We start from the raw sequence: 26,141 nt of genomic DNA on the forward strand, positions 1-26,141 counted from the left end.
GCTCTACTTCCTGCAGCAACTTGGGCTGTTCCACCCTCCATATCGTTCCCTCTGCCAGAGCACCAGTCCCACTATCTCAAGGGCCATGTCCTCCAAGAGGCCCCTCCTTGACTTTCTCTGGAAGCCCTGAATGAGTGCAGCCTGCCCTAGCCAGCTCTGAACCTGCCCGAGCCAGCTCTGAACCTGCCCGAGCCCCAGCAGATGGCCAGGCAGGGCAGGGAGGGCCCCTCAGGGCCTGGTGCTGACAGAGCACACAGCAGGCAGCTATGTGTGAGTAAAGCTCCCAGGGGCCAACTGATTGGCTCAAATCCGAACTCTTAAGTGGCTGAATGAGCCAGGCCTACTTACTTACCCTCTCTGGGGTCTAACAGGGCAGTACAGTTCACACCCCACAGGATGGTGCCAAGGATTTTTACTATACCTCAAGCATCTGCCTCCCTTAGACTGTGAGCGCCTAAACACAGCAGGGGTCTAATAATCACCACCTGCTGCTGCTGAAACACATGGCTTCCCAGGGACAAGAGGCAGAGGGCAAGGGCAGGGCCCGCAGGCAGCAATGATCCTCAGCCCAACCCCTGCTGGCCCCCCTGACCCTCCGCACCCCACAGTTCACCGACTGCTGCTCAGGCCTCATGAGCATCATCTCCCCCACAGCTCACCTAGACTCCTCTCCCGGGGAACCACCTCCCTGGACTGAACCAGCACTGCCTCCACCAATGAAGTCCTTTCTGCCAGTCAGATGGTCCCAAGGCACCAGGGGCCCTTCTTGGGATGTGGGTGCTCCCAGAAGGGGTTCAGCAGAGTTTTAAAGAATGATGAGGCTTGGGTTTGGTCCATGTTGGGGGCGATGACTGGAGCCCAAATGCCTACCCTGAGGTCTGTGGTCAAAATGAGATCAGCCATCACTCAGACATCACATGCAAAGGTCATGGGGGTGAACCAAGTTCAGGGCTGCCTAGGGCCTTTCCAGACATGCTCCCTCTGCACGACTGCTCCTCCCTTACTCTTCAGACCACTGGCCTTTTCTCAGCTTGCAGTCTGATGCTTCATAAGAGGCCTTCTCTGACTCCTAAGTTAAATCAGGGTCCCCTGTTAGTCTCCCCATCTGCCCCTGCCCACTACCCTCACAGCCTGTCTGTCATGAGAAATGGCCCTGGACAAAGCAGCAATTCAAAATCAAAGAGACAGACATAAACCAGAAGTGTTTATTGCAGAAATCTGGCCGAGGTTCCAACTGGGTGGCCACAGTTGAGGCTGGGTTAGGGCCCCCTGCCCAGGGGTGGGTAGGTGAAATAGGGAATGTGGAAGGAGCACTTCTGGGCCTGAGGCCTCAGAGCTGTGAGATGATGTTGGGGGCCAGGCTGCAGGTGAGGCCTGTGCCATCGGGCTCCACATTCAAGGACTTCACTATGCCATCCTCTATCACCATGGAGAACCTGCCAGAAAGAAGGGCCAGGCCAGTTGCAACAGCCTGGGCCTAGAGGCTGGGAATGGAAACAGGCTGGGTCGGGGGAACCCCACGGGGACTCTCCTACTTTTACCTCTTGAGCCGTCGATTCCCAAAGAGGGACACCAATGAATCATCTAGTAACAAATCTGTCTCCTGAAAGGAGAGGCAGAGGACAGGGTCAGGAACCCCCAGAATACGCCAAGACCCCTGGCTGCTGCCCACATTGGCCATGTCCCTCCAAGTCCCTACTTCCAGGGCCCAACACAAGAACCACCCTGCAGGTGGAGGATGGGGGGTGCACTCACCTTCCCAAAGGCCCCAGTGGGGTCAGCCAGGAGCTGAACCTAAGGAGAAAGTAAAAGTCACATGAAAAATCTCCTGCTTGGCCCCTGATCCCCTGCAGGACCCACACCTCACCTTGCCTTCCGTGTTGTGGGCTCGTCCCCATTCTTTGGTCACGAAAACATCATTAACACTCAAACATGCCACCACCTGGATGCCCTTGGCCTTCAGAGCTCCGGCCTGCTCCACAAACCCTGGCAGGTGGGTCTGGGGAGGGGGAAATAGGGTCAACAAAGGGATAAATGCCTCTGCTCCTCAGCCTACCCTTCATCCCCAGGCCCTCCTCACCTCTCTTACTACAACAGTTTTGATCAGACAATAACTGTGTAAGCTACAGTTCCTTTTTGCCTTGGCCACTAGGAAGCTTGGATCTAAATTTAACTGTTCCTTGGCCAAGACCATGAACTTCCCATGGGGCAGGACTATGTCCCATTTACCCGAGTTCCAAGTCCCTTCCAGTGCCTGTCACCCAGCAGGATCAATGAGAGTGATGGATTTCATTGCATCAACCTTTTGTCTTACATACCTGGTACCTGTTCACAGCCTTATTTTTTTTTAAATAGATATGCTCTTTTAACTGTCACATCATCTACATTGTACCTTGGTATAAGCTGCCCCAGGACAACGTAGAGGGCTAACAAATGACACAAACATGTACACAAAGTCCCAAATGCTGAGCCCCAGAGGGGCGGGCCTCACCTTGGAACAGCCAGGGGTAAAGGCCCCAGGGACTCCAAACAGCACCCCCTTCTTGCCCTTGAATAGCTCTGCCAGGTTCACCTTGTTCCCAGGCTCCCCCTCAAACACCACCACCGATGGGATGGCATCTCCCACCTAGAAGGAATGACGCCAAGGTAAGGAGTGGGGCAGGAGGCCAAGAGAAGAGCAGCATGGGCGGGTGGGCAGGGGGTGGCGATGGTGGAAGCCCAGAGGACCTGGTAGTTCTGCTTGGTCGGGTGGAGCCAAGAAAGTCCAACCCTGTCAGAGCTTCCAGAGCTCCCTACCCCACAATCACCTGGTTACCCAACATTCTCCAGGTTTGGAGGTGGCCCCATTCCTCTTAAGAGCCAGTTATTGAAAACAGAAAAAGGGAGAGAAGGCCTCCCCGGGTGTCGCAAGGGGTTGAGTAAACAAGCTGAGTTACAGGAAAGGAGTGGGGAAAATGAACAGGAGGAGGCCCTGACAACACCGAGGGAGGGGACCCTGGCCTCAGCTGAGAGTCCCGCCCTCAGGAAGAGAAAAAGGGAGGGTGGCAGAAGGTGGGAAAGTTGAGGAGGGAGGTGCAGGTTGCTACATCCAGAAGGTAAAGAATAAAAGAAGGAATCTCTTGAAGGGGAAGGGACCAGTCTACCTGGGAGTGCGTGAGGCTTCATGGGGCCAGAGGAGGTGGACAAGAGAGGAAAGTCAGGGGCGAGGGGAGAGTCTCTGAGAAACCCAGCAGTTGGTTGTAGGATGAAGCAGAAGGAGGAGAGGGTCTCAGAAGAGTGTGGCACAGCGAGGGAAGGAGCTGGGGATGTTTCCGTAAGATGAGAGGGGTGAAAGACTCAGAAGGGTGGGAATTAGCCATGGGTGGACTGCAATGGGGGAGACAAAACAGGGCTCTAAGAGACAACAGCTGTTTCAGAATATGGGGTGAGAGTGATGCCCAATAACACGACAAAAGCGAGCGGGACGGTACGGAGGAGGGCACTATAGGGACTGAAAAGGGCAAAGGAGGTGGTTCCATAAGGCGAAGGAAGCCTTGGTACTCAATCGCCTGAAAATGGTGGAGACCCATCACACGGTGTCCCAGAGTGGATGCCGTCTACGAGTGGAAGGCCCGAGAGCCTTGCGGGCTGTTCCAGGAGATGCGGCACGGGGCCCCTAAAATTGGCGACAACGTTGTAACCACGGGGTCTGGTGGAGGGGATGAAGGAGACAGACGGCGAGGGGAGCCTCTAGGGCGGCGGGGAAGGGTCAGGAGGGCAAGAAAGAGGATGACTCTCGCCCAGACAAGCGGGATGGAGGACGCTAGGGAAACAGTCCGGAGGAGGTGGGGGGAAGGTGGGAGGTATCAGGCCTGGCCGAGTCAGCGGTCACCTTGATCGGGGCCATGGCTGCAGCAGCGCTTCTGAAACCGCGGACCCCACGAAACGCCCACTCTAGGCCCCCTTCCAGGCACCTTCTGGCTCCCGCCGCTGCCGCACACTCAACGGCAGTCGCCCGGGAGACCACCGGACGCGTTCTACTTCCCAGAATGCAAAACCACGCCAGCGACATGCCAGACCCTGAAGCCACAATTGCCCCGCCCCCTCCCGGCCCCGCCCCGCCCCAGCTCTCACTTCCGCCTCCCGGCTGAGGCTGAAGGCGGGGCCTGACGTGAGGCTTTATGACCAAACCCTGCAGAAAGCGAAGCCTCGGCCGCCCAGGCCTCCTGCCGTCACTGGGCAGACGTGGGCGGCGCGCGCAGAGGCGGAGCTTCCAACACGCTCGGCTTATTTGCGTTTGAGGCTGGATCACTGGTGCGCTCGCGAATAGGCGGAGCTTGTTTGCGTGCACCAGTAGGATGCCGCCGTTTTGCTGGGCATAGTTTATGGGTTGGGGCAGCATTTCTGTTCTTAACCGAAAACGAGGGGCGGGAGACAATGTCAGTCACCTGTGTGGGAGTAAAATATTTATTTTGCATTTAAGGAAGGTCCCTGCGTTGCAGATGTTTTACATATAATTTTTACTGTACATGATTTGTAGCAGCTGCAGGTTTGTCTCAGCCAAAACCACTGAGCCTGCGTCCTAGCAATTTCCTGCCAAGATGCTTCCGGGAGCAGCGCGTGATCCTATCAGACCTCTGCTACGGAGAGCACGAGAAGTTCCAGCAAGTTCGCCGTTTCCGCCCCTCCCAGCTATCCAATAGGATAGAGAGTGGAGCAGCCCCGGAAGTAACTCCAGCGGGGTCCGCCTTCTTTCCGGTTCCGGCTTGGCGAGAGCGCGTTGTGGCGACATGAAGCTGCTCACCCATAACTTGCTGAGCTCGCATGTGCGGGGGGTGGGGCCCCGTGGCTTCCCCCTGCGCCTCCAGGTACCGGCCGGGGCGATCTCGCGTCCCTCTCCGTGGCGGGCCGGAGAACTAGGATCCGGTCCCTGCCTAACTCAGTCTCTCCGCCCCGCAGGCCACCGAGGTCCGCATCAACCCTGTGGAGTTCAACCCCGACTTCGTAGCGCGTATGATACCCAAAGTGGAATGGGCGGCGCTTCTGGAGGCAGCCGACACCGTAAGGACCCTCCCTGCCTCCTGTGCACACCCTAGCGGGGACCGTGGTCTCACCGCGACCCCTTACACCAGGCCAGGGAGCCTGGCCTTAGGGCGAGGGTCGGGCATGCCCAGAGATGATATAACTTCTTGCCCACAGTTGCATCTGATCGAGGTGCCCAAAGAGCCTATTGAGGGATATGAGCATGACGAGGAATTTCTGAGGAAGATGCACCACGTACTGCTGGAGGTAAGAATCCTCTCCACTTGCTTCCCAGCCCTCCACCTGGAAGCTGCCATTGCTCAGCTGTGTTCCCCTTTTCTCGCAGGTGGAGGTATTGGAGGGCACGCTGCAGTGCCCAGAGTCTGGACGTCTGTTCCCCATCAGCCGGGGGATCCCCAATATGCTGCTGAGTGATGAAGAAACGGAGACTTAAAACCGTGCCAGGCACCAGTTTTTCCGTTGTGACTGTGTGTATCTTTGTTTACGTATATCCTGTTGGCTAGTTCCGTTCTGTGTATCTCCGATCGTTGGCCCAGTGACACACCGAACACATAGTGTTCTTGAGCTCGATATATTTTTTTTTTCTCATTAAAGGTTCAAAACCAAAAGCGGTTTCTCTTTGCAGCAAATATACATTAAAATAGAGTCTCTGTACAGCCAAGGGCTCTGGGTCCTGGCTTGCCCCATGTCCCTGCGCCTCCCTGGCCAAACCCAAAAATAAATATAGTGTTATTGCTCTGCAGGGCATAGAGGCAGTGCTCTCCCTGCCCCCTGAGGAGGCTGGGTGGGAGCTGATGGGGGAGTCCTGGCCACCCCAGGGGTCCAGGGGCTGGAGCCTGCTTGGAGTTATTGCTTCAAGGGGGGGGCAGTAATGCCCAATGCAAATGATGAGGAGAGGAGCGAAGGGAGCAGGGGCCTTTGCTCTCCAAATCCCTCTGTTCTAGAGAGGAAGTCGGATTAAGCAGCAGCAAAAGCATCACCCACTGGGAGACTGGCCTCCACTCCCTTCCCTCCCTGAGATCAGGCTTCTGCCCCCCCTCCCCCACATCCCCTGCAGCCCCCTATGGCTTCCGCAAGGCCCCCGACATTCTGAGGGCACGTTATGGCTTGCGAGGGGCAGCACTGTGCCCAGAGCCTGGACACGCACATTCCCAGCTTCTAACACCCCCTAGAATGGGGGAGGGGAGGGCATAGGGCCTGCTCCCAGGGGCTGATGGTGTTGCCCTGGCCCTGCCAGCAGGCTGTGGCACTGCCCAGACCCCAGCTCTGCCCACTTGGGGCTGACTCCATGCTGGGCGGGTCCTGCCAGCACCCCCACCCGTGCCCACCCCTTGCCTCAGTCCATCATGGCCTCGAGCATCTCCAAGAATAGTTTGTGCATGGGCACCTTTCCCTCCAGCTTCACCCCATAGAAATGGGCCAACACTTTGCCCGCTGTCTGGCGAAGGAGTGGTAATGTGAGCAGCAGCCTGCCTGCCCGCCGCCGCTCAGCACCCCCTCCGGGGCCCGCCCGGCCAGCTTCATACTCCAGCAGGGCCTCATGTAGAGCTTCTCGCAGCTGCTCCACAGCCTCGGCATCTTCAATGTGCACAGAGTCTGCAAGGAGAGGCAACAGCTGTAGATGTGGGACACCTCCAGAAAAGGCAGAGCCCCCATCTTCCCCGGGAACCACTGGATGGGGCCAAGCAGGAGGAGGACAAGGATTTGCTGAAGCACCACTCACTGCTCCTGCCCATGAGCCGGGCCCACCCTTTCTCCTTTGGCTATGGCCACCTGGTCCCTACCACCTTCCCTCCCACTCAATGGCTCACTTTTCCACAGAAGTCTCACACTAGGGCTCAAAATCCTATATGCAGTTCCTGGGCCTGCCCTTGACTTACTTTGTGACCTTCAGTAAGTCACTGTTCTTCCCTAAGGTTCAGTTTTCCTTGTTTACAAAATGAGGCTGTGCCACCATCAGAGCTAAAAACCGGAGGGCCTTAGGGAGAGACTTGTCAGCACCTGCCCCAGACTAACCTGAGTTAGCGAGGGCCAGGGCCTTCAGCAGGACATACTCCTCACGCTCCAGCCGTAGGGCCTGCAGGCGCCGCACCAGTTGCAGCAGGGCAGCCCCCAGTTCCCCCAGGCCGGCCGCTCGAGCCCCCTCTTCATCCAGGACCAGGTCCTCAGCAAAGGCCAGCTCATCCTGCAGTGGCAGTGAGCGCTGGGCCACACCCAACACCAGTACCTCCATCCACACACTCTGCAGGACTGACATCTGGTCAGACAGCGACAGTGACGAGAAGCCTGGAGGGCAGTGGGGAGCAGACCTGGTTGAGTAAGCGCACCAGAGCCGGGCATGTCCCGGCCTACCTAGGGAAGCCCCACATCACTTGGGCCCTTTACCTGGGATGCTCTTGGCCCAGCTGATGGTGACCACGATCTCTCGGTCAAAGAGGTCACAGAGGGTAGCCACGGCCGGGAGGTGTCCGTCAGGGCCCGCTGGGTCAGGCATGGCATACAGCTTCTCGGGCTCAACCACCAGCAGATGGGACACCAGTGCATTCACTGGGGCTGCAGTGAGAGGTGGAAGAGGCACTAGAATTCATCACCTTGCTGGTACTTCAGGGTCAAGCATCTTCCCAGAGTCAGTCCGCCTGTGGCTTTCCTCAACAGCCACTGGCCAGCCAGACTCAGACACCTCTCTACAGGAAGGGCCACACTAGCTCTCAGGGAAAGTATCTGTGAAAGAACCAGAAAGCCTTCTCTGCTCTCAGCTGGGCTGCTTGAGGCCTGATGCAGAAAAGGATTATTTTTGTAAATACTTCTTGAGGGAAATGAGTAAGTGAACACATGAAAGGAAGATTCGGGTCCCAGTGCCCAAGCTAACTACTATCCTGGGTGAATGACGTCAGACAGGCCTCCCATGTCCTTGCCCCACCCCAGCCCCAAGGACCCACAGTGCTCTCACCTGTCTTCCGAGGCCCTCCAGCCACTGCCAGAGGACCAGCGGGGAAGGGGCCTGGGAAGGGCAGTGGGTCCACCTCTGGCCGCCGCTTGTACTTCTGTCGCCCACCCCGGACACGGTCCAGACGTACCCCTTGAATTGAAGGACAGGGCTGTGTCCGTGGGGCTGGGGATGACCTCTTTTGCAGAGCCCGCCGGCCCAGGCCATTCCACTGGTATGCCCCCGTGCGTCCAGCCCCCACAGCCTCGCCCAGGCCCCCACCAGCGCTCACCCTCCTTGAGCATGCCCACCCGCAGGCACTTGGTGAAGCGACAGGCCTGGCAGGCCTTGCGTCTCCGCTTGGTGATCTCGCACTCGTTGGAGGCCGGACAGCTGTACTCGATGCTCCCTGCCAGGAAGAGGCAGGGCTCCAGTGGCGGCCTCCCAGGGCCCGGAGCAGGGCCCAGCAGACAGGAGAGCCCTGACTCGCCCCGGGCAAGCACAAGTCTGGGGAGAGCAGGAGTGCCGTGAGTGGGGCAGGGGAGCCCGGGGCAATAATGGGAAAGATTGCTGGGCTGGGGGCCCCCAGCCTGGGCAAGGGAAGCGCTGGGACCAGGGGAGTCAGGCTGCACCTACCCCAAACTTCTTGTCAAGTCACATCTCTGGGCTGTACTGCCCTGAATCTGCTCTTACCAAGGGCTACATCCAATGGTCAATTCCTGTCCTCATCTTACTTGGCCTAAAGGGGCATCTAATGTTATTGATCCCTCCTAGAAACACTTTTCTTCTTTTGCTTGTAGGTTACCACACTCCTGGTTTCCCTCCCACCTTACTGCCACTTCGTGGTTTCTGTGCAGCTGCCTGCACTCCTTCCACTGAAGACCCCCCCAAGGGCTCCCCTCAACCTCACCTCCACTGACTCACTCTCATGGTGATCTCACCCAGTTGTGGACTTTCAAATCTGTATCTGTAGTCTAGACCTGCCTGAACTCTAGATGCATATCCCACTGCCTCCTTGGCATCCTTCCTGCACATCTACAAGACGCTGCAAACCTTACCTGTCCTAGGTGGAGCCCTGGGTCTACCCCTCCAAGACCTGCAACCCCATCTGTCCAGTTGCTCAAGCAGAATTTGAGGAGATATCTTTGATTCCTTTCTCACACCCTAAATCCAACCCATTGACAGATCCTTGTGGGCTTCACCTCCGAATGTATCCAGAAGCTGACCCTTTCTACCCGTGACAACTACTTTCACACTTGACCAGAGTCACTGTCACCTATCCTCCTGCCCATCCCCTGCTCAAAACACTCCAATGATTTCCCTTCTCAGAGTAAAAGCCCAGGTGAACCCTGTGGCCTGTGAGGCCTACACTTCACCATCCTTCTGACCTCATCCCCTCTTCCCACTGTGCCCGGCTCCTTTGGCCGCTTTGGTGTTCCTCAAACAGGCCCCTGCCTCAAGGGGCACTGCTCCCTCACCTCCTTCAAGCTCTGTGAGGCCTTCCTGGCAGCTGTGTGGGAATGCCGAATGCCCCCCTGCAGACACCTCGGGACGCCTGTCCCTGCTTCATGCCTTCTCATCTGTTCTTAGTATCACCTAATATGCCACCTATGTATGGAGTACATACTTATCTTCTTTGTTACCTTTAGTGTTAGTTCCACAGGGGCCAGGGCTGTACCCAGTGCTACGAACGGGGGGTCTGGCTGAATGAATGCACGGCGGCTCTCCCAGGGACTGAATGACACAACCAGCCAAAATGCCCTTAGTGCATTTCTCCTTGCAGCCTGCTTTCTCCTACACCCTACCTGGGCTTCTGCACCTAGCTCAGGACACCTCCTTGGGGAGGCCCTCTGGAGCCCCAGACCCAGGCAGCTTCCCTGGCACTCACCCTGCTCCTCACCCTCCTGCACTTACCACTGTTGTTCTATTAATAACTGGGTTAAGTTCATTGTTTTCTCTCTCTCCCCTCTGCTGGAATGTAAACTGCTTGAGGACAGCAGCAATCCTGCCTTAGTCCCAGCTATATCCCTATACCTGGAATGGTGGCCAGGATAGCAAAGCACAGGTTTGTGAAGAGCAAGGACCCTGGAGGCTGCCCAGGACACATCCTGACACTGCCACTTACCAACTGTGTGAATTTGGGCAAGTCTCACACCTAAGCCCTTGAGGCCTCAGTTTACTCACACCTGTAAAACTGGGATGATTAACACCTCCTTCTTACTACGGCGGGTTGTGAGAACTAAATGGGATGATCAAGGTAAAACATTTAGCATGGTTCCCAGCACTTCAATGCTCAATAAATGATTACTATTTATGGCTCCTGCTCAATAATATTTATCAACTGAGGCAACAAAAAATGCAGGGTTCCGGGTGGGTCAGAAACACCTGGACGTGGGCCTGTTGGCTCAATGGTCTTCAGGGCCAGAGGGGAGCAGAAAGCTTTTAGACCAACGGGTCTCAGCCAAGTCAAAACTTGCTGCAATGTCACAATCAGTGGTGAGGCGTCTGTCCGAAGTTCAGTTATTAGTAATAAGCAGAGGTGAGTCTCGCCTGCATGAGCTTAGCTCTGGACCTAAATCAACCCCAGCTCAAATCTCGTTTGTGCCATTTTTCTACCTGTGGGACTTGAACAAAGTTTTACAAACCTCTCTGGGCCTCAGTAATAATAGTGCTGGCACCTTGGAAATCGCTCTGGGGGTAACCGAGAGCATAAACGTAACAGGACACAGGGCCTGGCACAGGGTAAGCACTCAAGAAATGTTCTCAAAAAGTCTACACGTTGTAGCCCCAAATAACCAACAGTTTCCATAAAAATACAAGTAACAGGCACATCCCCAATAATACTTACTATATCACCATTGCTCACTCATATTTTGATATGCTCAAAAATTCAATGAGCACTATTAGCAGGGATGCCTGTCTTTTTAAAGTTAGGTGCTGAAATATGATGAAGCCCCTCTCAGTTACCCCCTCTCAGGTAAAAACCTGCCTTGTGCTGGCGCTGCTTCAGGGAAATCAACACAAAAAGGGGCATATTATGTTTTCTGCTAGTGAGAAGTCAGCAGCTGCCGGAAGCAAGAACAAGTTTAGGAGCAGGCAGAGGCTACTTTGAATTTTTTAGAGCCACTGTGGAAGGTGTTGGGCCCATAGTACCCAGAAACCTAGGAGGCCTCCGGAGTCCCACTCTTACATCCCACATTCAATCCGTCAACGCATCCTGGTGGCTTTATTTAACTCTGAAGGGAGAGGGCTTTCCTGAGAGGTAGGAGGGCCTGGGAACTTCAGGCTGCCAACCCCAAGTGGTACCACGGCAGTCTGAGGGTCTACAGCCACCCAGCAGGGCACTAACTGGGTAGTGCCAGAAAGAGGGCAAAGGGCACAGGAGTGGGGTGGGGGCTCACCCTGGATGGTCCTCTTGAAGAAGGCTTTGCAGGCCTCACAGGATGCCACACCATAATGGTAGCCGGAGGCCACGTCCCCACAGACCAGGCAGAGGCGTTTGGGCAGAGAGCTGAGCACCAACTTCCCACCACCCTGCTCGCCAGGCCCAGCCCCCTCCCCATCCTCCTCCTCTTTGTGGCCAGGGAGGCAGCGGGTGGGAGCTGGGCCAGGAGCCAGGGTCACAGGGGCCTCAGTCTCAGTCTCCGAGGAACCCTTTGGGCTGTCAGGGCTGGCTGGCTCTGCCTTGATGTAGAGAGGCTCAATGCCCACCACCTGGCTGGACATGGCGCTGGTCACCTGCGGGAAGAGACCCGTCAGGTCACAGGGAGGCGCTGGGATGGGGGATGGAGACACCCTGTCACCCTGGTTGCCCAACCCCGGGCCTGGGGCCAGGCTTCCAGGCTCAGTACGGGGGAGGAAGGGGGGACAGAGTCCAAGGAAGGCTGCCCATGAAGAGGGCCCCCCAGCTGTTGCCATGGGAACAGAGGCTCCTGTGCCTCCAGGGCCAGTAACTGACAGGAATCCCACTCAAGAGGTTGCCAGAGACTTGGAAACCCCCTATACCCACTCAGGCCAGGGAATAGGGTTAACTTAGCCCCCAAGCACACTTCAACCCGAGCCAGACCCCAGCCAGGAGTGGGATACCGCTCAATTTTCTCCAGATGTCGGGGATCTCAGTGATCTCCACACCCAAGTAACCTCAAGATCGCAAACTGAGGTACACAAATCCAAGCACAGTTGATGTGCTCACACATGTTGTGTTTACACACTCCCACTCACCTGGGTTCCCGACTATCTTCACCTGCACGCACAAGCTCACACACACTCACACATGATCACTCTACTGGGCAGGTTCATGCTGACACATGGCCTTTCCCAAACCATGAGCTCTCACTCACGCTCCCATGTGCCTTCGCACACTCCTGAAAAGCATGCCGCATTCAAGGCTCATAATCACACTCTCGTTCACAAACACTCTTACACCCTCACCTTGTCCCCACACTCACACACACAGGCATAGACCCTAGTGGAAACACATTCAGACCTTTTCACACCTGACACATCTCCCCCTCCAGACCCAGGCAGCGGCGGGAGCGGCTCCACCTCCTTGCAACCGCCTCCCCCCACCCCCCAGCACATTCACTCTTACACTCCAGCTGCCGCAGTCCTCCACTACGGGGCGCCCCGCCCCCCCAACCTGCGCACACCTACGGGAAGTTGCCTAAAGTTGCTGCGCCGCCCCTCCCCCTCCACCCGCGAGGGCCCTCTATCAGGTTATCAGGAAGTAATGGGGGAGCGCCAAGGAGGAAGTTCTCCCCTGCCAGTGCGATGACCTTTGACCCAGAGAGAAGGGTGGCCCAAGGCCCCTTCGAGCGCCCCCACGTGGTCTTCAAAGCCCCTTTCCAGGGCAGGGAACCCTTCCCATCTTCCACTCCGGCCCGCCCCTGGGACTTAGGCACGCTCCAGGTGCCCGACTGAACCCTGCCGTGGGACTGGATCCGAGGCCCAAGACCGACCCTGGCCAGGATCTGCAGCCCAAGCCAGAGCCGCCCCCGGTCCCAAACCGGCGCATTAAGACCTAGGTCCAGATCCTTCCCGGACCCTGACCCCGTCTGGCTTTCGACTCGGTCCCGACCGTGACCCGGGCCGCTATGGAGAGGAACCTCGCTTGGAGCCCGCCCCCCGCCCGACTCCCTGCAGCGTTCGCACATGGCCACTGCGCCCCGCCCGCCCACCCCCCAGCGGCGCTCCCCTCCGCCCCCGGACCTGGGGCTCCGGCAGGGCGGGCGGGCAGGCATGGGGGCCGAGCGGCCAGGAGAGCCGGGGTGAGCTGGGGGCCGCGGGCGGCCCCTTCTCCGCCGCCTCCTCGGGCCGCGCCGCCCCGCCGCGACGCGTCCCCTCACTCGGCGGCGCCGCCGGCGGCTTGTAGGACACAAAAGGACATCGCGGCCGCTTCCTACTCCGCTTCCTCCAGCTGACAGCGGGGGCGGGGCTGGCCGTGCGCATGCAAAGCAGGAGGCGGGCACAGCGCCCTATGCTAATCAGGCAAGTGGGGCGGGCAGCGCCTGCGTGCCCGGACGTGTCGGGGCGGAGCCGGTGAAGCCAGTGGGCGGGCCTTCATGAAGGTCCCCGCCCCGCCGCCGCCGAGCCAGAGGCGCACAGGCGTACTCGGCCGCTGAAGGGGTGTGGCCAGGATAGACGCGGTGAAGCTGTGGGATGGGGGAGTCCAACAGCACTCTTACGTAAAGAAGGCGGGACGCGCTGTGTGCGAGAGGAACGGGAGAGGTCGCTCAGTGGCCACTGCTGCCGGGTAGGAAGACAGTATACATATGTAAATGAGGGCGGGGCGAGCGCGAAGGCTGGTGTGTCTGCATATGCATAAGGGGCGGAGTCTAGCACGCCCAAGCTGGAAGGGAGGTGCTGCTCCTCTCTCTTTTCCCCCTTTCCCCAGGATAATACCAGCTGGCACTTTGGACCGCATACCCAATATCCCCACAAAGCTGCTGAACTCGGGGTGGGAGAAGCAGACCTAAAACATTCAAGAAGTCCTGGATTTCCAGTCCCGGGAAGGCGGAGCCGATAGGGCCTGGACGGAGAACGCTCAAGGTCACTGCGGTGACCGAGTGAAGGTCACAGGGAAGGGCGGGGCCACGTGCGTCCGCCTCACGCGGGCAGCCACGCATTGACTCACGGACCACGTACAGACTCTTTTATTCCTCTTGGGCTCAAACTCCACATGGATAGGGTCGGGCTGCGGTCTGGGGAGGGGACAGGGACCAGGGCTGGAGTCTGCCGGTCACTTGAGCCCGAGGTGGTGCTCTCAGTGCACCGAGACATGCAGCCTCTTGTTCTGGCGCCTCTTGAGCCGCTCGATGTATCGCTGCAGCTGCTTGGTCAGAAAGTGGTCCCAGCCAATCCCCGATCGGTAGCCTAGGGGGCAGAAATCCACTCAGGGCAGTGTGCAGGGGCATGGCCTTCCCAGCAGCTGGCTTATGTTAGTTTGAAAAACTTTGGATCTCCAGGGTCCTGGGACCTACTGGTTTTGTTTGTTTCAAATGATCAAGTCATAGACTTGTGCCTCAAAGAGATGAGGGATTCGGAGCAGGATGGAGGTGTTGGGTGGGTGAGGAGGGCAAGTTTAGAGATGTTGCAGGCCTGAACTAGGGCATTGGTAGCAGGCAGCTTTTTGGACACCTCTTGGACCACCCACCCTAAGCCATTAGCCCTCCCCACCCTACCCCACATTCATAAAGTGTCCACTGTCCAAAGGCTCCTCATAGCACCCAGGGAGGGGCCAAGGCCACACAAAAGCTGCCATCCCCAATAGACAAATGGAAAAAATGTGCCTTAGAAAAGCCATATTGCGGGAAGGGTAAAAGCCGAGTGATAGAGTGCTCACCTAGCATGCACGAGGTCCTGGATTCGATCCCCAGTACTTCCATCAAAATAAATAAATGCCTAATTACTCCCCCCCCCCCAAAAAAAAGGCACATCAGGTAGAGAGGGGCTGCACTAACGCTAGAGCCCAGGCTCCTGTCACCCTATGCTCTTCTCACTGGGTCTCCCTGTGCCCAGTCTCCCAACTTCTTACTTTTTGTGGGGCTTCTGTAATACTGGGAGGTGGTAAGGGAATCTAAGGCAGACACATCCTGAAATCCCGCTCCCACAGGCCCAAGCCCTGCATAATCCCCCAAGGCCCCTTGTGGGAGGTGGGAGAGGGGCTCACTCCAGAGGGCTTTGGTGAGGATTTCCAGAGCTTCATTCTCCATGAGTTCAGTCAAGGGCAGGGGCAGCTGGAGAGACAGCAAGCAAAAGGCTCAGATGTCCAAGGGCCCAGCTCTGCCCACAGCTGAAATGTCCCCGCCTGCTCCCTCCAGCTCCAAGACCCCCAACCAACCTGCCTGCCCCTCCACCCTTCAAAGCACCCCCACCCTCTCACCCCTGAAACCCCCAATCTGCCCGTCCCCCACCCCACTAAACTCCCCAGTCTCCATGGCTGCCTCCAACCCTATTCTGCTGTTCCACCCAGTAGGCTCGATGGGGTGTGTGCTTCAAGATACTGAGCGATGACCCTGAGGAAGGCTTTTCTGGGAGAAGAGAAAAAAAAGGAATCAGTCATCTGCAGACTTGCAAACTGCTGGGACTTCCCTCAAGCAGAGGAGATGTATGGGTGGGCATGTGGGGGGAGCCTTCAGAGACCAGCTCTAGGTGCCACTTTAGTGGGAAACAGTATGGGAGAGGTTTACAAGCCTAGGCTTTGTTGTCCCACCCTCCAAGGTTCCAGTTCTAACTGTCCCACTGTGTGAGACTTAGGGCCACTGACTGACTTTCTGACCCTCAAGTTCTTTATCTGTACAATGGGATAATAAGAGTACAATGGGATAATAAAGGGCACCCCCCCTTATGGGAGTTGTAAAGTTTAAAAGTGATCATGCAAGGGAAGCCCAGTGCCTGGCACAACAGCAAGCTCTCAATAGATGGCAGTTGTTATATTGTTATGAATTCCAATTGCCTGATGAAGGGCTGGAGAGCACAGGTGGTAGGTAGAAGGGGAAGGCATGTCCCAAACAGCGCATAGCATGAAGTAGGAAGTAAATACTTAAAAATTGTAACTGATGACTTAATGAATGAAAGACAGACACCTCCTCAAGCAGCGCAAATCCACAGAAAAGGAACTAACTCCTTGCTCTCAGCTATCCTGGTAATTCCATTAAATGCATAGGTCGTACCACACTGCCTTTGCGCATTTTCTCTATGGCCCCAGGACCTTGTTTTACAGCTGCCCGGTAGGGGGCGTTCCTAAAATATCTCGTTGATTTAAAGCGTCATGTATTAGCGCTGGCGCCCCTTCCAGGGAATCCTAGAAACTTGGGTCCTACAATCGCCACCACCACCCCCCTTTCACAGCAATAGAAATTGAGGCCCTGGCCAGCTCCCTGCTCTGTGGGCCCCCACAGCCCGGTGAGGCCACACTAACCCGCTTTGGTATTGATATCGTCGTCCCCTTCCTCTATATGGCTTCTCAGGGAGCTCCTGCGGTGCACATCCTGCTCTGGCTTGAAGCTGTCTTTGTCATCCGTTTCTTTCCAGCTACTGTCAGAGTAGTGGCTGGCCTTCTTCTGTTTGTACCACCCGTGAGTCTTGCCGCTTAGGCTGCTGCCCTCCAGTTCTGAGACCTCGGGGACACTGGGCAGCGGCACGTTCAGCTTCGGCTGCGACAGCGTAGCTGTGGTCCACAGATTCCGTATGTCTGGTTCACTCGACTTGCCTGAGACATGGCGGCCCAAAGACTTGGCCTGTGGGCCACATAAAAGGAAGGAAGCCAAGGGTCGAGAGGAATTGGGGAGGGGGCGGGGATCCTGAGCCCAGACAGGGCGGAGACTCCTTCGAGGTGGGTGGGGATGAAAAGGGAGTGATTGCTGGGAGCTGCCTTGAACCAAGGCTGAAACCTAGGATGAGTCTGGGGGCTGACAGGGTGAGGAGGCCCAGGAAGGGTTCTTACTTTCAAAGGCTTTTCCTCCATGGTTCTGCCCCAACGGGCCCAGTCGCCACAGGCCTCGGGGCAAGGAGGAGGTGGTCACGCTCCAAGAAGGGGGAGGGGCAGGGTCCCGTTTGGAATGGTGATGGGGGTCTCGCGCGGGGAGAGTTCAACCTACAGCCCTCCACACCAGATGCCGTTATGTCTTCCCATCCCCCTCACTCCCCCAACCCCCAAGAGGTATGCTGAGGATGAAGGTACAGCCCATCTTGGCAGATTCCCACGCCAGACGCTATCTGGTAAACCCCAGGCAGAGACACAAGTCCGAGCACAGCAAAGAGCACCGTGCCTTGACCGAAGTGGGTGTAGGTGGGAGGCGAGGCTTGGCCCGGGGGTCCGGGGAAGCCTGACTTGCCCCGAAGGTGGCCCTATGCAAGCACTCCTACACCCTCTCGCGTCCCCGGAGCGCCACGCCCGCAGTGGTGCAGACTGTTTTCGTTTATTGATGTAGGCTTTGAGGCACAGTCGTGAGATGTTGTGAGGGACCGGCCCAGACAGGACAGTGAGACAGAAAGCCTTGGTGGGGGGGAATCTGGTAATGGATGAAGTGAGGAGGGGGCCAGGAGCAGAGGGTGGCAGACAAGCAGCCCTTAGCCTCCTCCCCAGGCTTCAGTCCACTCGAGAGAGGGCTCTTTGGTCAAACAAGCAGAGCATGCCGGGGAGAAAGCAAGAACGAAGCCCTTTGAGAGGCCCTGGGCCGGGGTCCTGCCCCTACACGGGCACGCCTTTATCCCGGGGGCGCCCCAGGCCGCGGGGCCGCGCAGGCTTCCTGGGGGCGTTGAGAGGGCGGCGGCGACCGCGTGGCGCGCGGGGTAGCGCGCAGCCGCGCTCACTCTGCGTGTCCGAGGACTCGTCGATGAAGGCCAGGTTCTCGCTGGGGTAGTCCAGCGCGGAGGCCGTGGGCGGCGTGGGAGGCGTGGGTGGCGTGGGCGAGGAGGGCGGGGAGGGCGGCTGGGTCTTCTCCAGGGCCGCAGGGGATAGGGGCCTGCTGGCAGGTTGCGCTGGGCACGGCGGTGGGGGCAGGGGTGGCCGCTCCTTCTCTGGCTGCGGTGGTGCCGTGGGCCCGACTCGCTGGGTTACCCGCGCGGTCACCGTGCCGGTCCAGCTGGCGGCCTGCGCCGTGAGACCGCCCATCTGCGCGGGGAGGAAAGGCAGTCCTCGACTGGGGGTCCTCGACCGTCTCCACAACCCCAGGAGCCTGCCCCTTCGAAATCAGCCATTGCCCCTTTTCTGCCTGGTTCTCCCGCCTCAGAGTAGGGAAAGGCTCATCACCCAGCCACATGCTCTCCCCTCCTCCATCTGCACCCTCTCCAGGAGAAGAATAGCCTCGATTTTATTTCACCTCTCTCTCCCGTTCCCCCAGAGACCTTTGCGCCTCTATCGACTCGGACTCCGCTCCACCGCCGGGTGCAAGGAGTAGAATTACAAAATACAGGTCGCCTAGTTAAATGTGAATTTCAGATAAACAAGAGATAAACTTTTAAGATAAGTATGCCTCATGCAATATTTGACACATATTTACACTCAAATATTATTTGCAATTTATCCGAAATTCACATTTAATTGGGCTTCCTTCATCTTTCTGCGAAATCTGGTAACCTTATCCATGAGAGTAGAGATAAAGTCACCTGCAAACCTGTCCGGAATTTATCCCTTTGTTCCCAGTTGGTGCACACTGGGGCTCCCTCAATCTCTGCCTTGGGGAGCCCACACTCTGGAAAGGAGGTAGGCTGGTCAACCTGCTACTACGGTACAGCGCAGGCGCAGCGCCGACGCACGGGTGCCTACCTCTGCCCGAGTGCGGCGGGAAACTACTCGCAGCCAGTTCCCGATGGTGGTGAGCACTGAGGCGAAGTAGGCCAGGCCGAGCAGGATCCAGAACCACACCAGCGGCTGGTAGGCTGCAGAGTTCTGATTGGGGCTGGCGCCTGGGACAACGGGGGTGGGGGTGGGGGGCAGAAAGAAGTTGATTGGGAGGCGTGCCTTGAGCCTGTTAGTCTCTGGTTCACTGCCCTTCTTCCCAACTCATTGAAAAGATCCGCCCTCCCCAGGGCAGTGGGTATGTGCTAGAATGCGCGAATGGATGCAGGAAGACGGGTGGGCATGACTTAAAAGTGTGCAAGAGAATAGCAAGTGGGGATGCTCACGTGCAAGAATGTGGCATGTGTGAGGGGTGCACTTGTGTGAGCATGCACGGGGGGGTGCAGGCATGAGAGAATGTAAGTGGGCTTGAGGTGTTAAATCCGTGCAAAAATGTGAGGGTTCATTCAGTGGGCAGATGTAGGGATTGGAGCAAGCACGTGTGAGCGCACAAGTGCCCTGTGGAATTTGGAAGCAGAAGAGAGATTTCCGAGTCCCTGGGCAGGAATAAAGTGGGTAGGGAAGTACAGCCCAAGAAAGGTGGCCTCACCGGCCACATAGTCCCCGAAGCCCACCGTGGTGAGCGTCACCACGACGAAGTAGATGGCCTCCAGCTTGCTCCAGCCCTCCACGTAGCAGAACACGAACGTAGGCGTGAGGACAAAGAGCAGGCAGCCGATCAGCAGGAAGAGCACCGCGGATAGAATTCGCACCAGCCCTGGTGGCACGTGCCACTTCTGCAGGGAAGGGCAGTAGGCAGGAACGAGGAGTCGCCAAAACCTCCAGTCTCATCCCCATATCCCCTCTTCCGGGAGCCAGCGTGCGGGAGGTTCGCCGGATCCAAGCGCCCGCCCTCATGTGCCGGGCCGGGACGTAGGGAAGGGTATCTCGAGCCCAACGCAAGGGAGTGCAGGGCGTGGAGCAGCTCACCAGAAAGATGGCTTCGATGTGACCGATGCCGCGGCGTAGGGAGGAGCCCAGCCGGTCCCCGACCCCTGCCAGAAGGATCCCAAACAGCGGGATCCCCACCAGTGCATAAAAGATGCAGAAGAGCCGCCCGGCGTCGGTGCGCAGGGCCGCGTTTCCGTAGCCTGGGCAGAGGGGCCATGCAGCAGGTCTAGGGGCTGCCTGGCACGCCCCCTACTTCCCCCTTGAAAAAGCCCAGCCACCCCTTCCACCCTGCACATGCCCAGTCCCCTCCCCCACCGATGGTTGTGATGATGGTGCCTGAGAAAAAGAAGGCGCTGCCCAGGTCCCAGGCTGAGTGGTTGCTGTTACTGGTTGAATTGGTGTCCGGGTTCGCACCCCCTCCCAGGGCATCAGCCACTTCCTGCAGGACAAGGTGCAGAAGGAGGAACCTCAGTTCTTTCCTCCTGTCCTGGCCAACCCCCTGGCCCTCTAGCCTCCAAGGTTGTCCCCTCCTTACCCCTCCCAGCTCTCCCCTTCCCTCTGGTCTCCCTGAAGGTGGTCCTTTACAACAGACATTGCAAATTGGGAGGCCCAATTTTGTTTGACTAACGCGTTGTTTTAGAGACATTTGAGTTATCGGCCCCTTAATTTCACACAACGGATTTTTTTACAGTGGTTAGGAGCACAGATTCTGGAACCAGACTGCCTGGTTTCCGATCTTGGTGCTACATGAAGTTGAGCGAGTTAACTCTCTGTGCCTCAATTTCTGCATCTATCAAGTAGGGATGGTGATAACAGTACCCACCTCACAGAGTTGTTGCGAAGAGTTAAAGCACTCACACCAAAGTAAGCGCTGTGTGTTTGTTAAACTTGTCCCCATGGAGGGCTCATGCCCAGTAAGTTCCAGCTTTCCACAGACCCCCACCACTCCCATTGCCCCTATGGAAGCTGCATTTGAGTCCCTTGCCTTAGAAATCTGATGAAAGTTAGGGACCCTCCCTCCAGGAAGGTTCACATACCATCAAATTTTGCATCCAATTTTAGGAGGGTTATGGACATACAACCCCTGCCCACCCCACTGAAGTCCAAACCAAACCCTGTGCTATATAGTAGGTGCTCAGTAAATATGATTAAATTAATGAAGTGGCCATGTGTCTGCCCCTCTCGCCAGCCAGTCTGCCTCCCTGGGGGGCAGAGTCTGTGTTTTGAGAGTGCCTCCCCTAAGTAATGGAGGCCAGGGCATAATGAGGAAGGGGTGCAGAGGGGCCCTTCCCCAAGGAGCACAGAGCCAAGACACAAAGGCAGTGGGTGTGGGGGAGGTCACAAACTGCCTTCTTTCTCTCTGACTGCAGTCCTCATTAGCAAGACACATTCCAAATGAATCTTCCTAAAGTGACTGCCCCAAATCTTCCATAGCTCCCTGCTGTCTGCAGAACAGAGTCCAACCTCCCCAGCCCAGCGTGTAAGCCCCTTCTCAATCTGGTCCTTTCCCCTGTCTTCTCTCCTGGGACTCCCACTTTGAAACCCAAGCTACAGTGACCTTATCCCCTGATTTTCTGAGATGATCCCATTTCCTGTAATAATTTTTTAATCAAGCCAAGAAGTGAAATGTATCATTAAAAATGATTTAATTTTATTTTGCCACACTCTTCCAATAAATTCACTTACTTGGGGAAAAAATCCTTTGTCATCCTGTGTGCTCTAATTTTTGCTTCAAATGACTAGACATCTGCTAAATCCGAGAACTGCAAAACACTCTTGAGCTTTTCAGCTTCCACGCCTTTGCCCATGCTGTTCCTCTGCCTGCGAGCCTCTTGCAACCCAATCACACAAGCCTCTAAATTCTACCCATCTCACCTGCTTCATGTTAATTACCTGCTCTTCCCAAAGGCCCAGCATCTCCCTCCTTGGCCCCAGCACCTAGCCCAGGGCCCAGCATGCAACAGACATTTAACAAAGAAGGAAAGAAGGAAAGCTCCCTTCTAGATTCTACAGTGAACTATCCATGGATCTGTCCCTTTGCCTAGATGTGATGTCCTCTAGGATAGAATTTGCATCTGTTTCACCCCAGTATCAATTTTCCTGCTCACCCTATGTGTGTATAGCACAGCACACAGTAGGTGCATAATTGCTGCATGACCGCCTAATTATGGAGAAGAAATACCTAAATTCTGCCGTTCTTTTTCTTCTTTTTTTCCCCAGGAAAAAAAGCAATTCCATTGTGAAGATGAAATAGGTCAGATTCCCTCATTCCCTCTGCCCTGTGGTCTGGCCAGACACTTTCCTGCCCAGGCCTTGCTGGGCATTCTAGAAGTGTCAGAGACAATGTCAAGCTGCCTGTGTCCTGGCCCCACCCCACTCTCATCTCTGCTCCTGGTCCTACCACCTTGGGAATCAGCTGAAACACTGAGGCTTCCATACCGATGGCTCCTCCCTCCAAAAGAACAGGCAAGAAAGAGGGGTAGTTTTCAATAAAATAATAAGCGTTAATTTATTAAAGTTCAATTTTAGTTTTTTTTTTATATGACAGTGTCTCAGAAATCAGAGAGTGCAGCAGACGTGCTTACCTGACAGCAGCCCAAAAGGCTGCAGCCCACACTTTCTTTAGTCATTGGACCAAAGCCAGCCCCATCCCTGACTTGCCCTCCCTCTAGCCTCCACATCATAAGCATGTGTCCTGGTAGGAAGGGGTAGACCAGCTTAGGGGATCCTGGAACCCTCTGAAGTCATTGGTACATGTTTATATGTGCACTTTTCTGGGGGTGGGGAGAAGTGTGCACAGTGTTCTTGGGTTTCTCTAAGGCATCTGTGACTCCAAAGAAGTACAGGAAATTAGCGTAGAGTTGCCAGATTAAGCAATTAAAAATACTGCAGGGAACATATTTATATTTTAAAAGTATTCATCCCTTAGCTGAAATGCACATTTAACCAAGTATCTTGGATTTCATTTGGCAACCCTAAACCAGTGAGTTAGACCTGAGAACATGTAACAGAGCTCATATGGTACAGCCATTTATCCATTGATTCCTTCATGCCTTCATTTGACTACCATCATACACTGAAGGAGACATTCTAGGAGCAGAATCCAATGCCAGGCACAGCAAGGAAAATAAATGTCCCCATGGCCACCATATTGAAAACACAGAGACCAGGATCCCAGCTGCACCCTGCCTTCAAGGGTGCGGGTCTGGAAGCAGCGCCCCAGCACAGGACCCCACTGGCATGCAGCTGGTGTCAGAGGGTCATGGGTGACTGCTGAAGGGGCTCTCCCCCACCCACGCACCTTGATGAAGAGCCCCAGGTCCTGGTCGCTCACACATGGATGGGCCCTCAGGAACTTCTCTCGGACCTCCCCCAGCTCCCTTTGGGCCTGCTGCTCATGGGGCTGCTCCAGGGCCTGGAACACCAGGGCACCGGACACCAAGTAGAGCAGGACCAGCGCCAGCAGTGCCAGTAGTGTGGTGCTGCGCATGGCGCGCCCAGGGGCCCGGCCAACTCCACTGCCCGCCTGGGGAGGCCCGGCAGGGGGCTCCTGAGGAGCTGCAGTCACTGCGGGCAGAACCAGGGATGCTGGGATCAATAACCTGGCCTGACACCACTACACCCTCCTTCTCCAACCCCTACACACCCAAAAGTGCTTGGAGCCCCCAGCCCTACTACCCACGGATATCCTCTCCTCACATCCCTCTGGCCGGATACTTGGTACCAGGACACACCCAGTTCCCCACCACCTCTGTCCTCCCCCTTACCTCCACTGCCCGGCCCTCAGCCCCTGTCCGGGGACTCCAGAGTGTGAGAAGAGAAGAGGGCACCGAGAAGGGAAAGGATGGAGCGTGGAAGGGGGAAAGAGAGACTGAGCCTACGCAGGGAGAGGCGGTGAGCAAGGAAGTGCTGGGGGCCTGGTGGCTGAAGGGGCGCAGAGGCGAGTGAAGGGAAAATCGGAGGAGAGGCCGGACCGCGCAGGGCGTGGACGGGGATGGCTGGTCCCGGCTCGTCCGCTGAGGCTGCGGCAGCATCTTCGCGGCTTCTCCCTCCCCTCTTGCCTCTCCTTGCTCTGCTGCTAGACGCGATGGGCCGGGCAGGGAGCCTCCAGGGTCCCCCAGCGCCCCGCCGAGCTTTCGAGGAACCCAGGGGCGGGTCCCAGTCGCTGCGCAGAGGCAGGGAGGAGGGGACGGGAAGGTGCCGGGTTCCGGGAAGGAGCGGGGTGGGAGCGACCGGGGCGGACCAGTGCAGCATCCCCCGGGACAGCTGTCAGTCCCCGGGACAGCGGGCGGCGGCGCCCACGCGCACACACGCGGGCACAAAGACCTGCGCGCCCACGCTCCACCCTGCGGCTCCAGCCGCCTCGCTGCCCAGGCTGCACGCACGCACACACTCCACCTGCTCATTCCCCGGACTCACGGGCACACTAGACCCCCAGGGCCGTGCGTGGCGGGTCAAGGCCCCCAGAGGCCCCCACACACGTGTGCGCACACTCACGTACACACACACTCAGATCGCGGGGCCATCGTGCGGCGCCCGCCGCCCAGGCACCCCACACCCGCCGCTCGCTTCCACCGCCTCCCGGCGTCTTCACGCCGACGACTCGGAGCGTGACGGGCGGCGGGACGGGCGGCCGCACGACTCCCGGAGGCGCCCACGCGCGGGAGGTGGGCGCCCCTTGCCGCCAGTAGCCCCTTGCGCCCCCCGCGATCCCGCACTCCCTCCCCGCACCCGCGCGCCTGCCCTCTCCGCCCTGCACTCACTGTCGGCCCCGCTGCGGCGGCGGCGGCTGCGGCTGCGGCCCGGGTTCTCGAACGGCCTCGCCGGTGCCGGCTGGGCCGCGGAGGCGGCGGCGGCAGCAGGGGCGGAGCGGGTGGCCGCCGGGGCTGGGACCCCCCCTCCCGCAGCCAGAAGCCCCCCTCCTCCCGCGTTTAACCCCTCCAGCGCCGTGCTTCCCTCCGTGCCTCACCCTCGCCACCGGCGCCTCTCCTTACCTGCGGCCGCCCAGCCCCCCAGTCCCGGCCGGTCCCAGGAGATGAATGGCAGAGGAGCCAGAGAGGGGTTGCCGATGGGTCAGGCCTGGAGTCCCAGATCGGAGCCCTCGTGCTGCCCTGCCAGCCAGCCAGCCAGTGTGGCCAGCGGACTGGCCTGGCCTGGACATCAGCCGGCTCACCTCTCCAGACGGGAACCACGCTAATCTCCCAGCATCTTCTAGGCCCACTACCAGATCCCAAGGGCTCTCAACACCCTGCCCCTGGGGACAGCTTGGACCTTGGGCTCAGCACTCATGAGGGAGGACACCCCACGGGAAAAGGGGGTGGGGGAATCCACCAAGGCCGAGGTAGGGTTGGGACCAAGCTCCAGGAAATCAAGCTGGGGCACCTCCTGCCCCTACTCCTGTATCCCCATCCCTTGCTCCTCACTTCCATGCCCATCCCAGTCTGGAACTGGTGCCAGCACTCCCTCCCCCACTGCTGGAACAGCAGGGCCCTGGCAGTTGCTGGAACTCAGCCCCTCTCTGCTCTTACCCACTTCTTTACAACTTTTATCTTGACAAATACCCTCCTCTGCCTGGGGTCCTCAGCCTTCACCTGAATGGTTTTAAGCAGGGGCTCTAAGTCTGACCGCCTCCTACCAGAAGAGGGCCTAGACAGGTTACCAAATTCTTTGAGCCTTCCAGTTGCCACTTACAGAAAAAGGATGATTAATTATCACCTCAGGGTGCTATCCTGAGAATTAAAGAGGTGGGTATTTGTAAATGCTCAAAACAGAGCTTAGCATTCACAATTAAGTGCCCTACAAATGTTAGCAATTTTCCTTTCAACAAAAAGTGACTGTCCAGCTTTAAGCTGATTCTCTGAATCTCAGATGCCCTCTCTGGAGGCCATGGGGGCCTGGCACTCAGGATAGTCCCAGGGGAAGGGTTTTGAGACAGGCTCAGTACTAGGCTCCAGGAATTCCAAGGAGCTGGAATAAATGGCCAGGTACATGGGCAGGAGACAGACCATCTGATAAAGAACTCCAGCTATGGAGCAGATGACAGATCTGTAAGGGCTGTGACTGCAGAGGGCAGTGACTGCACTACTAGGGACAGCAGAGAAGGGGGTCCTCAGGACCACCAGGAAGACTGTGTGAGTGTAGCCCACCCATCTGACCAAATCCACACCTGGTAGGGAGATGGGGGCTGCTCAGTCACTGGCCAACTCCTCCACAGGCCTTGGATTAACTCCTGGGCCTGAAGGCTAGGTTGGGCATAATAACAGGGGAACAAGGTCTCCAGATATCCCGATCCACTGAGGGTAAGAAGCATAGTAGCCATACACAATCACAGTGCCAAGGGACCCAATAGGCGGGGGACACAGTTCTCTGACCGGGAGATGGAAGGCTTCATAAAAGAGGTGAAATTTGAATCAGATCTTGAGGAAAGAGTAGAAATTGTTCAAGTAGGGAGGGGGTTGGGGT

At 57.2% G+C, this 26,141-nt stretch overlaps 5 protein-coding genes across 5 annotated transcripts; 1 reads left to right on the top strand and 4 right to left on the bottom strand.

Moving 5' to 3' along the window:
* Positions 1–1,191: 1,191 nt before the first annotated feature.
* PRDX5 (peroxiredoxin 5) lies at positions 1,192–4,086 on the bottom strand. The gene is made up of 6 exons (XM_010994755.3): positions 3,872–4,086; positions 2,492–2,626; positions 1,868–1,999; positions 1,756–1,794; positions 1,542–1,603; positions 1,192–1,436 (listed from the first exon to the last, which is right to left on the bottom strand). Exons 1-6 carry the CDS (start codon positions 4,049–4,051, stop codon positions 1,331–1,333), a joined length of 654 nt encoding a protein of 217 aa, XP_010993057.2. The 5' UTR covers positions 4,052–4,086; the 3' UTR covers positions 1,192–1,330.
* A 523-nt stretch (positions 4,087–4,609) lies between these two features.
* On the top strand, positions 4,610–5,630 carry TRMT112 (tRNA methyltransferase activator subunit 11-2). Its single transcript, XM_010994754.3, has 4 exons — positions 4,610–4,847; positions 4,939–5,040; positions 5,179–5,268; positions 5,348–5,630. Exons 1-4 carry the CDS (start codon positions 4,770–4,772, stop codon positions 5,453–5,455), a joined length of 378 nt encoding a protein of 125 aa, XP_010993056.1. The 5' UTR covers positions 4,610–4,769; the 3' UTR covers positions 5,456–5,630.
* On the bottom strand, positions 5,578–13,324 carry ESRRA (estrogen related receptor alpha). The gene is made up of 7 exons (XM_031447991.2): positions 13,157–13,324; positions 11,350–11,686; positions 8,241–8,357; positions 7,973–8,101; positions 7,408–7,575; positions 7,039–7,308; positions 5,578–6,618 (listed from the first exon to the last, which is right to left on the bottom strand). The coding sequence occupies exons 2-7, from the start codon at positions 11,672–11,674 to the stop codon at positions 6,359–6,361; spliced, it is 1,269 nt and encodes a 422-aa protein (XP_031303851.1). The 5' UTR covers positions 11,675–11,686; positions 13,157–13,324; the 3' UTR covers positions 5,578–6,358.
* A 767-nt stretch (positions 13,325–14,091) lies between these two features.
* On the bottom strand, positions 14,092–16,913 carry CATSPERZ (catsper channel auxiliary subunit zeta). Its single transcript, XM_031447962.2, has 5 exons — positions 16,893–16,913; positions 16,368–16,839; positions 15,398–15,477; positions 15,117–15,183; positions 14,092–14,320 (listed from the first exon to the last, which is right to left on the bottom strand). Exons 1-5 carry the CDS (start codon positions 16,911–16,913, stop codon positions 14,211–14,213), a joined length of 750 nt encoding a protein of 249 aa, XP_031303822.1. The 3' UTR covers positions 14,092–14,210.
* Positions 16,914–17,353: 440 nt separating this feature from the next.
* On the bottom strand, positions 17,354–24,493 carry KCNK4 (potassium two pore domain channel subfamily K member 4). Its single transcript, XM_031447988.2, has 7 exons — positions 24,443–24,493; positions 22,981–23,246; positions 19,995–20,118; positions 19,719–19,879; positions 19,339–19,525; positions 18,717–18,856; positions 17,354–18,062 (listed from the first exon to the last, which is right to left on the bottom strand). Coding segments are annotated over exons 1-7 (1,302 nt in total). The 5' UTR covers positions 24,444–24,493; the 3' UTR covers positions 17,354–17,639.
* Positions 24,494–26,141: the final 1,648 nt, after the last annotated feature.

The sequence above is a fragment of the Camelus dromedarius genome, chromosome 12 (genome assembly GCF_036321535.1).
Source record: "Camelus dromedarius isolate mCamDro1 chromosome 12, mCamDro1.pat, whole genome shotgun sequence".
NCBI lineage: Eukaryota > Metazoa > Chordata > Mammalia > Artiodactyla > Camelidae > Camelus > Camelus dromedarius.

Excerpts from the sequence above, each read along its gene's own strand:
- PRDX5 (XM_010994755.3), bottom strand. The coding sequence starts at position 4,051 with ATGTCGCTGGCGTGGTTTTGCATTCTGGGAAGTAGAACGCGTCCGGTG. Across the intron at positions 1,795-1,867 it reads CCCACAACACGGAAGGCAAG|GTTCAGCTCCTGGCTGACCC; the intron begins GTGAGGTGTGGG and ends CTTTCTCCTTAG. Across the intron at positions 1,604-1,755 it reads CCACTGGGGCCTTTGGGAAG|GAGACAGATTTGTTACTAGA; the intron begins GTGAGTGCACCC and ends CTCTCCTTTCAG.
- TRMT112 (XM_010994754.3), top strand. The coding sequence starts at position 4,770 with ATGAAGCTGCTCACCCATAACTTGCTGAGCTCGCATGTGCGGGGGGTG. Across the intron at positions 4,848-4,938 it reads GCTTCCCCCTGCGCCTCCAG|GCCACCGAGGTCCGCATCAA; the intron begins GTACCGGCCGGG and ends TCCGCCCCGCAG. Across the intron at positions 5,041-5,178 it reads TTCTGGAGGCAGCCGACACC|TTGCATCTGATCGAGGTGCC; the intron begins GTAAGGACCCTC and ends TCTTGCCCACAG.
- ESRRA (XM_031447991.2), bottom strand. The coding sequence starts at position 11,674 with ATGTCCAGCCAGGTGGTGGGCATTGAGCCTCTCTACATCAAGGCAGAG. Across the intron at positions 8,358-11,349 it reads CTTCAAGAGGACCATCCAGG|GGAGCATCGAGTACAGCTGT; the intron begins GTGAGCCCCCAC and ends TCTTCCTGGCAG. Across the intron at positions 7,576-7,972 it reads TGGAGGGCCTCGGAAGACAG|CCCCAGTGAATGCACTGGTG; the intron begins GTGAGAGCACTG and ends CTCTCACTGCAG.
- CATSPERZ (XM_031447962.2), bottom strand. The coding sequence starts at position 16,913 with ATGGAGGAAAAGCCTTTGAAA. Across the intron at positions 15,184-15,397 it reads GGGTGGAACAGCAGAATAGG|CTGCCCCTGCCCTTGACTGA; the intron begins GTTGGAGGCAGC and ends CTGTCTCTCCAG. Across the intron at positions 14,321-15,116 it reads CCTCACCAAAGCCCTCTGGA|GCTACCGATCGGGGATTGGC; the intron begins GTGAGCCCCTCT and ends TCTGCCCCCTAG.
- KCNK4 (XM_031447988.2), bottom strand. Across the intron at positions 20,119-22,980 it reads ACCTGGGGCTCTTCATCAAG|GAAGTGGCTGATGCCCTGGG; the intron begins GTGCGTGGGTGG and ends CTTGTCCTGCAG. Across the intron at positions 18,063-18,716 it reads CCCGCCGCACTCGGGCAGAG|ATGGGCGGTCTCACGGCGCA; the intron begins GTAGGCACCCGT and ends CTCCCCGCGCAG.